This window comes from Molothrus aeneus, chromosome 23, assembly GCF_037042795.1.
Source record: "Molothrus aeneus isolate 106 chromosome 23, BPBGC_Maene_1.0, whole genome shotgun sequence".
NCBI lineage: Eukaryota > Metazoa > Chordata > Aves > Passeriformes > Icteridae > Molothrus > Molothrus aeneus.
The window spans coordinates 2,919,081-2,928,290 of record NC_089668.1 but is presented as its reverse complement, the minus strand read 5'-3'; the positions used below and the strand labels follow the sequence as shown (position 1 = coordinate 2,928,290).

At 54.1% G+C, this 9,210-nt stretch overlaps 1 protein-coding gene across 2 annotated transcripts; it reads left to right on the top strand.

Moving 5' to 3' along the window:
* Positions 1-3,767: 3,767 nt before the first annotated feature.
* On the top strand, positions 3,768-6,489 carry LOC136565900 (interferon alpha-inducible protein 27-like protein 2A). 2 transcript variants are annotated; one of them, XM_066564781.1, is made up of 5 exons: positions 3,768-3,898; positions 4,184-4,239; positions 5,329-5,379; positions 5,744-5,905; positions 6,131-6,489. In XM_066564781.1, the coding sequence occupies exons 2-5, from the start codon at positions 4,236-4,238 to the stop codon at positions 6,211-6,213; spliced, it is 300 nt and encodes a 99-aa protein (XP_066420878.1). In that variant the 5' UTR covers positions 3,768-3,898; positions 4,184-4,235; the 3' UTR covers positions 6,214-6,489. The 2 variants fall into 2 exon arrangements, with proteins under 2 accessions (XP_066420878.1, XP_066420879.1); XM_066564782.1 differs by lacking the exon at positions 3,768-3,898 and adding an exon at positions 4,019-4,036.
* The last annotated feature ends 2,721 nt before the right edge of the window (positions 6,490-9,210 follow it).

Genomic DNA, 9,210 nt, shown 5'->3' with positions numbered 1-9,210 from the left:
GTTGGTGTTTGTGTGTGGCTGCTCTCTTGGGTGATGGTGGCATTAGAGGGGGACAGGGCACAGGGGATGCTCAGTCCCCAGGACTGAGCTGCTCGCTGATGCTGCCCCCAGCTGCCCTGCACTCAGTCTGGGGCAGGGGAGAAGTTACAGCCCACACCAGAGCAACAGAACCCACTGTGAGTGGGAACACCAGGTGGCAACCAGCATGGGTTGCTGTGCAGGTGATCAGCTGCAATTTTAACTGTGGCTTAAAAACTGCTGAGCCCTCCCCATATGAAATCTGTGAGATTCTGCTTTTAAATTGTGTCCTGCTTTGTAAACTGCTCTTAGATTCCAGCGTCATAGAGGAAAGGAGGATGGCTGCACTCTTTTGTTAAGGTTAAAGGTTTTTAATCACTTCTCCAGAATACAGATACAATTGAAACAAAAACTCTTTTGAGGATCTCAATAATTCACTTCTGAATACCATAGATTGAACTCTATAAATTCTCACATTAGAAAATGTCTGTTTAGTATAGGTTATGATGCACTGCTGACCTAGTTACATCTGAAGTAACACTTTGCAGTTTTATAGCACCTTTCATCACGGGGCTGCAAAGCATCCTGTGGAATTCTGCCTCATAATGCCCAAACGAGGTGCTTGGTATGCGTTGTGGCTCATATGCCCTGCAGCTGGGGATGTGCTGTGCTCCAGGAAGGGATTGCACAGGCAGGGTTTGCAGCCTTGCTCCCTGTCCCCCTGCACAGCCAGGGGCTGCTCCCACTGCAGCCTGACAGTGCTGGCAGTGCCTGGGAGCCCGGCACTGCTGCAGCAAATCCTCAGGGCAGCATGGCACTGCTCTGCAGGGCCAGCAGAGCCCCGGGGCTGGACTGGGTGCATCTCTGCAGCCTCAGGCTCAGGACACCCACTGTGTTTGATTTGGGGTGGTTCAGGGCTGCTGGTGCTGCCAGACACGCTGTGCCCACTGCTCCTGCTGGGCTGGGCCCTTGTCTTGGCTCCTGGGAGCCGTGTCTGGGATCCTCAGGGCCACATCCCTGGGGAGCAGCCATGGGGGAGCTCCTGGGCTGCTGCCAGAGCATCCTGCATCCTGTGAGCATCGAGCCACTCCCCGACCTGCTGCTGCTCACTCTCACTTTTTGTCTCTGGCTGTCTCTCTTTCTCTCTCCCTCCACTCCTTTTCCATTTTCCTTTCTCCTTCTCTACCTTTTCCAACACTTTTTACTAGGGTAACTAATTTTTTTTGTTTGTTTTTTCGTTATCAATAAACAGGTTTCAGATACAATGTTGTCTCAGTTGACTTAATTTAATTCCAGACCATCTATCTTTACAAGAATTCCTTGTAGTTCCCCAGAATATAATGCCAGAATCTCCCTGCAGGGACAACCCTAAGGTCCAATGTCCTGGAGATGGGGGAGCCCCAGCCCCACTCCAACCAAGACAACATCAAGAGCTGATGAGAATGAAAGTGAAATTCAGTGATTGAGCAATTTCTCGTACATTACCTGTCCTGACATTCCCTGTTGGGATCTTTTCTGCAGCCCTTTGACCCTCAGAGCACCACAGCAGACACAGGACAGGTTGGTGGTGTGGGGTGCTGTGCTCCCACAGTGGATGCTTGGGGACAGCACCCCCTTTCTCTGTGTAGGGGGGGCAATAATGGGGGGCTGCTCACCTCGCTGTATCAGTGGGGAGAGATAAGATAGAATTGAGTTCCAGGCTGTGGGATGTGCCTGCAGAATGCCATGGCAGCATGGAGAAACTTGTCTCCCCTGACCTTGGGAAGAAATGCCACTTGGTGGACACCCTAAGGAGGGGGACTGCTGGAATCTTACAGACACCTGAACAGCACGAGATGACCCCATGGAAGGACATTAAGAACGTTGCTGATGTGGCAATGTGTGATAGGTGACTTAGTGAAAAAAACTGTACAAGGAAATAGTGGGTCTTGAGCAAGGGTATAAAACCAACTCCTTTCTCCCAGTAAATATCTCAGTATCCCTGCAGGTCTGAGTCTGTGCCTCCTTTGTTTTCACATGCAGAGCACACGTAGCTGTGGGCCAGGCAGGAGACTGGGTGGGGACTGAAGGGTCTCTGCTTTTATAGCATGGCCAGGGTGTCCTGGGTGGGAGAGAGGTGGTTGTGATGATGCAAGGTAGCAAACCCTGCTGACCCCACCATCAGCCCATGGAAAATCATCTTGTTCTTGCTTCCCAAGGGACCGGGATTAGAGCAGACTCCTGGCAGGTCTGGATCCCAGGACCATGGGTAAGTTGGGAGTCTCATGGGGTCTGGGACACGGGACCTGCAGTGGGGGGGGCACAGGGACCCTGGGGTTTGCCCCTTCTCCCCTCTCCTCCTGGGCATCTGCAGGGCTGAAGGAGGGCGGTGCTGGGAGAGCTGCTGCTGCCTCTGGGACCCTGCCCTGCCCGGCGCAGGGCACGGGGCTCCAGCTGGGAGGAGCTTTAGTGCCCACACCACTGCCCTTCTGCCATTTTCCTTCTTAGACTTTGAGCCATTCATGATTGCATTTCTTCTGGGATTTGTCGTGGCACTTCTGCTTACAGGTGAGAATTTGGCACGGGATGAGCAGCGCTCGGCTTCACTTCTGGTTGTGCTGCTGAGAGGGAAGGGACAGCTCCGGGCAGTGCCTGGAGTTCTGCCTGTCCCCGCTGCTGCAGCCCTGCACGCTGCTCCTCTCCCGGTGCCCAGGGCTGTCCCCGTCCCTGCAGCCCCAGCCCTCGCTCCCCGCTCTGCTCCCTGGGTGCTTCTGGGGAGGCCGGTTCCGGTGCAGGTGGCAGAGGGAGATGTGGCTCACAGAGAGCACCCTAACACTGGTCTCTCCTTCATGCAGTATTGGCAAGGAATAAGCCTGTGGATGTGACTGTGAATACCAAGGTTGCACATTTCCATATTGGTGAGTGGGGAGGGCAGGGGGTCTGGGCTGTGCTGGGTGGAACACGGCGTTGTGCCCTGGGCTTACTTTGAAGCCAAAGCAGCTCTTGAAGCCATCCCTGGTCTGAATGTGCCCAAACTGTGGGAAAGGGATCCATCCCAATGTGGTGGGAAAAGCCAGGACCCGCTGGGGTAGGGTTGGGGCTGAGGGCATTGGGGCTGTGCAGGCAGGTGACTGCTCTGTGGCAACAACTGCTGTGCCCACTGGCAGCAGTGGTCAGAGGTGGAAATGGAGAGAGAAAGGGGCTGGGTGTGCTCATGGAGCAGAGCTGACTGCAGGCCAACTCTCTGGCACAGACTGGGGAGACTCTTGCTGGAGAGACATTGTTGGCTGTCCCTGCCTCGTGCTTGTCCATCAGCAGACAGCCTCGATGTTTCTGGGACAGACACTCCTGTCTTTATAGGGGGGAAAGGAATGACCTGGCCTGCGAGCAGCAGCTGATGCCTTGCTGTCCAGAAGAAGGACTCCTGATTACCATGGCCAGTGAAGAGCAGCAGATTTCCTTCCTTCCAAGAAGCCTGATTTCTGTCTTCCAACTGCTGAAACTGAAAAGCACCCACAGAACCGCAGCTGCCCCTTCAAAAGTTTTGGATTACCTTCAGCACTAAATCCTGAGAAAGCTTTAATAAAAGTGCATTGCTGGTGTGTGTGTGTGTGTGCGTGGTGGTGCACAGCCCGAGCAGCCCCAGCCCGTCCTTCCCCCGCAGCTCCCGTCCGAGGCCTTTGGGGCCAAAAGGCTCCCTGAGTGGACAGCCCAGGGTGCGACCCCGAGGACGGGAGAGCCCCAGTCCTGCTCTAGCAGAGGCAGCACCATCAAGGGTTAACCAGAAAGCGAAACTGAGCGAGCGGCTTCAGAGCATCTCAGAAATCAGCTGAACCGACACACCCTTGCTCGTACTTTCCTGCAGGCTTTTGTCCCTCAGAGCACAGTACACACAGGACAGGTTGGTGACGTGCGGCCGGTGTTTGGGGACAGCAGCCTTTCTCTGAGGGGGGGACAGTAACGGGGGCTGCTCCCCTCGCTGTGCCGGCGGAGCAGCCTCCAAAACCCGGCCGGGCAGGAGCCGGGGAGGCTGGTGGTGGTGCGGGGTCGTCTCTGATTTTAAGGGGAGGGGGCGGGCGTTCCTGGGTGGGAGAGGGGTGGTTGGGGCGATCGTGCCGGGCAGCAAAGCCCCGCTGATCTCACTTGCTGCCTACGCAAAAAAAAAATCTTGTTCTCGTTCCCCAAGGTACCGGGATTAGTGCAGCCTCACTGCAGCTCTCGCTCCCGCCCAGACGACCATGGGTAAGCTGGGAGGTTCCTGGGGTGGGGGTCTGGGTCCTGTCGGGGACAGATCGAGGGGGGCACAGGGACCCTGGGGTTCGCCCCTTCTCCCCTCTCCTCCCGGGCATCTGCAGGGCTGAAGGAGGGCGGCGCTGGGAGAGCTGCTGCTGCCTCTGGGACCCTGCCCTGCCCGGCGCAGGGCACGGGGCTCCAGCTTAGGGAGGCTTTATTGCAGATGGGCTGGGCTGTGCTGGTTGGAACACGGGGTTGTACTCTGGGCTTACGCTGAAGCCAAAGAAGCTCTTGAAGCCATCACTGGTCTGAATGTGCCCAAACTGTGGGAAAGGGATCCATCCCAATGTGGTGGGAAAAGCCAGGACCTGATGGGGTAGGGGTCAGGGCTGAGGGGATCAGGGGCTGTGCAGGCAGGTGACTGCTCTGTGGCAAGAACTGCTGTGCCCACTGGCAGCACTGGTCAGAGGCAGAAATGGAGAGCAGAAAGGGGCTGGGTGTGCACAGGAAGCAGAGCTCACTGCAGGCCAACTCTCTGGCAGAGACTGAGAAGACCCTTAGTGGGGTACAGCCTTCCAGGTGCCCCCACAGCCCAAACCACTGAGCCTTGGCTGCATCCTGGAGCATCCCATCACCCACAAAGGGCAGCCACCCCCAAAACACCATCCTGAGCATCCTCCAACTGCTGAGGGGCTCTGGGTCTGACGCATGCATGGATTTGCCATGGGTCTAAACACGAGGAGCTCTGTGCTCAGGGGTGGCTGTGGACACAGGTGCCATCTGGGCAGTGCAGGGGACAGACTGGGCTGACACGTGCTGTGTGTCCCATGCAGTTCCAGGTTGGTGGTTGTGGTGGGCAGGGCAGGGCAAGCAGGGCAGGACAGGATGGGTGGGCACTCCGGGGTGTGCCCCTTCTCCCTTTTCCTCCCAGTCTGGGGGGGCAGTGGGACCCACCCATCCAGAGGCCTCTTCCCAGGGGTCTTCAGAGGCAAAAGGCAGATGAAAGCAGGGGGAGGCTGAAGGAGCTGCTGCTGGCTCTGGGGAGCTTTTGTGTCCATGCTCATGTCCTTCCTCCCTTCCTGCCATTTTCTTTCTCAGGGGAGAATGGAAGTGGCATTAGAACTGTCATTGGAGCCACAGTGGGAGCAGGTGAGGGTCTGGCACTGGATGAGCAGCGCTCGGGTTCACTGCCCGCTCCCAGCCCCGCGTGGTCCTGGGGACGGGGCTGGGCTGGGGGCTGCAAGTACCAGGGCTGGGGAGAATTGGGGTGCAGGTGGGAGGAGGAGGGGCAGCTCTGGCTGCTGCCTGGAATGGAGTTCTGCCTGTCCCCGCTGCTGCAGCCCTGCACGCTGCTCCTCTCCTGGTGCCCAGGGCTGTCCCTGTCCCTGCAGCCCCAGCCCTCGCTCCCCGCTCTGCTCCCTGGGTGCTTCTGGGGAGGCCGGTTCTGGTGCAGGTGGCAGAGGGAGATGTGGCTCACAGAGAGCACCCTAACACTGCTCTGCCCTCCCTGCAGGATTGGCATTGGTTGGCCTCCCGGTGTTCATCGGCGCGCTGGGGTTCACCGGGGCCGGCATCGCCGCTGGCTCCGTCGCTGCCAAGATGATGTCGGCAGCTGCCATCGCCAACGGCGGCGGAGTGGCTGCTGGCAGCACTGTGGCTGTGCTGCAGTCCATCGGTGAGTGGGGAGGGCAGGGGAGCTGGGCTTCATCTCCATGGCAGGGAAGAGATGCTGGCTCTAGAGCAGAAGCAGCCCTTGAACCCCTCCCTGGTCTGAATTGCTCCAAACTCTCTGGGCTCTCCCTGCCCGGGAGGAGTCCTTGGCTGGCTGTGCCCAGTGCTCGGTCCCTCAGCAGGCAGCCTTGATGCTCCTGGGAGCTCAGATCTTGATTTGTCTTTGCAGGAGCTGCAGGTCTTTCTCTTGGAGCCAAAGTTGGGCTGGGCTCAGCTGGTGCAGCAACCGGTGCCTGGTTCTCCAAAGGGTAGAAACCTCCAAGTGACAACCCCAAAAAAGGATAAAAACCCAAGTGACAAACCCAAGAAAAAGTACCTCGGGTGACAAACATGAGGAGGAGACAACTCCAGATGAGGAACCCAAGAGAAGCCAAGCAGGTTCCTGATCCCGAAGCCTTGCTGTGCACAATGCAGGTGCTGGTAAACCCCCACAGACCCCTCAGATCTTTGCCTCCCCTTTTAAAAGCTTTGGATTGTTGTGAGCAGGGATTTCCCTGAAGCCAATAAATGTGCTTTGCTTGCGGCAGAGTTGGTGTTTGTGTGTGGCTGCTCTCTTGGGTGATGGTGGCATTAGAGGGGGACAGGGCACAGGGGATGCTCAGTCCCCAGGACTGAGCTGCTCGCTGATGCTGCCCCCAGCTGCCCTGCACTCAGTCTGGGGCAGGGGAGAAGTTACAGCCCACACCAGAGCAACAGAACCCACTGTGAGTGGGAACACCAGGTGGCAACCAGCATGGGTTGCTGTGCAGGTGATCAGCTGCAATTTTAACTGTGGCTTAAAAATTGCTGAGCCCTCCCCATATGAAATCTGTGAGATTCTGCTTTTAAGCTGTATCCTGCTTTGTAAACTGCTCTTAGATTCCAGCGTCATAGAGGAAAGGAGGATGGCTGCACTCTTTTGTTAAGGTTAAAGGTTTTTAATCACTTCTCCAGAATACAGATACAATTGAAACAAAAACTCTTTTGAGGATCTCAATAATTCACTTCTGAATACCATAGATTGAACTCTATAAATTCTCACATTAGAAAATGTCTGTTTAGTATAGGTTATGATGCACTGCTGACCTAGTTACATCTGAAGTAACACTTTGCAGTTTTATAGCACCTTTCATCACGGGGCTGCAAAGCATCCTGTGGAATTCTGCCTCATAATGCCCAAACGAGGTAGGAAAGTCTGGCCAATTTACAGAGGGTACAACCCAGGTACAGATTGGGAGCGACAAGGTATGAGGTGTCATCGATCCTCAGGAGTGACGGGAAGTGTGTGCTGAGGGTGAGTTTGTGGCTTAGCTGGGGAGAAAGTTCAGGTGCCACCACCCTCACCCTTCCCTCCAAAGCTGCAACCTGGCTCCCAGCAGGTCAAAAAGATGTTTGCAATTTGCTCTGGCTGTTTATGCTATAAATAGGCAGAAGAGAGGATAAAAAGCCCAGCACTCACAGGCCCAAGCTCCTCTGTTGACATATCCAAAGGTTGACTTAAGAATCAAGACTACCAAACTGGGGTGTGTGGCTTGTGCTGCCCACACCCACTTGGATTTCCCAAGATTAAAACCATGTTCTTGGGATTCATTTTGAGATGTGGGGTGTAAAGCTCTAACTTCACTGTTTCATTGTCATAAAATCCCTTTCCCCATCTGAGAGGTGAAAGTCAGGTATCCCAGGTCTTTAACAAAAGTTGAATATCTGCTGAAAATCCTTTAGCTTAGGCAATGTAATGTCCAATGGACATTTCAGTTCTGTGGCTAGAGGAATCCAAGCTGCCCAAGTTCTTTTGAGCCTTTATGACTTTAAAAATCATTCTGCATCTGTGCAACACTCCCTGGAGCAGAGCCAGCACTGGTGCCAGTGGCTGAGCACCAAGGACCTCCTCAATGAGATGTTTGGAATATAAAACCATTAATCTTAGGGACTTAATATTTATATTAGTGTTTTGCCATGTACCATCAATTACCTGCCTCCCCAAAGCACATTCCCAGCACCTTGCAACAGCTCTTCTGCCACTTGCTCTTCCTGGCATGTCCAAAATTGTTCCCTCTGAAAGCACAACACAACAGAAAACTTCTGGAATGCTCCTTGGGATTGTGGTGGGAAAACTGAAGATAAAAGGCAAGTGCTTATAGCTTTGCTGCTGGAAGAAATTGGTGCCAGTGGTCAGACTAAATGAGTGGTTTTTTCCCTTAGTTTAAAAAAATCCACCTAAAAAAGGGCTGAGGACAACTTCCTAACAAATGCAGTAATATTGTGCAAAACCATTTGACCTCCTCATTGTTTCCAAACCAATTGTTTCCTCCTGGGGGAGATGCAAAAGCAGAGTGAGTCCTACCTGCCCAGCTCTGGTGCTGGAGCAAAGGGATTTCCCTGTAAGGCAAAGGAGGGGATCCCCTGGGGACTCCTCTGTCACCTCACCCATTGCAGGTGTGAAGCTCTGGCAACGTGAGACAAGACCTGCAGCTCTCAGAGGCACAACACACCCATTTCAGTGCTCCCAAAACTCCTTCTAGCCTTTCTCCTCAGCAATGGTCTGTCATTTTTACAGACTTTTGGTGCTCATACACAGGTAAAGGAAAAAAACCCAACAGTTAATGCTTGGGAACTTAAAGGCTCAAAACTTATTTCTTACATAGCATCTTACAAGGCTGAGGATGCTACAGGGGAAGTACTGCCACAGAGCAGCTCTTTAATGAAGGCAGCAAATCTTTGTGTTGCCTCTGGAATGTTTAAAAAGGACAAGAGGCCAAGGAAGAATGGGGAGGAACCTGTTGTGCTGAGGGGAGCAAAGTTCCAGCCATACCAGGGTTATGAGCACAGTAAGCACTGGGTGCTGGAGCATTTGTTCTGGCTTCTTTGGTTGTTAAGGCAACAGTGAAATTGCTGCTCAGGAGACCTGGGAGTTACTGAGATTGTTACCAAAAACCAATGACTTTATTGCACATTCCTGTGAGTCACCTCTGTGAGCCCTGGCACTGAGGCAGCAGCACAGCTGGGGACATGTGATGAGGGACTTTGCTGCTGTTTTAAGTCTCCAAGGAGTTGGAAACCATTCTAGAGATATCCTGGAGTGTTTTATTTTAGCAGTAGTTGGCAGAATAATTCTCAAGGTAATTTAACTTCCTTTTGCACCCTGTTCTGTGGCTTTCAGAGTGCCCCCAGTTGCTTTCTTTAGTGAACTGAAGTCAGGATGGAGCAGCAGGTTTGCACTGAGCACCTCCTGCACTGGGAGCTCCTGGAACCCTGTAGCAGAAAGTTTTC

Coding starts and splice junctions, on each gene's coding strand:
- LOC136565900 (XM_066564781.1), top strand. Junction 5,380..5,743: donor TGGAGCCACAGTGGGAGCAG/GTGAGGGTCTGG, acceptor CCCTCCCTGCAG/GATTGGCATTGGTTGGCCTC. Junction 5,906..6,130: donor GGCTGTGCTGCAGTCCATCG/GTGAGTGGGGAG, acceptor TTGTCTTTGCAG/GAGCTGCAGGTCTTTCTCTT.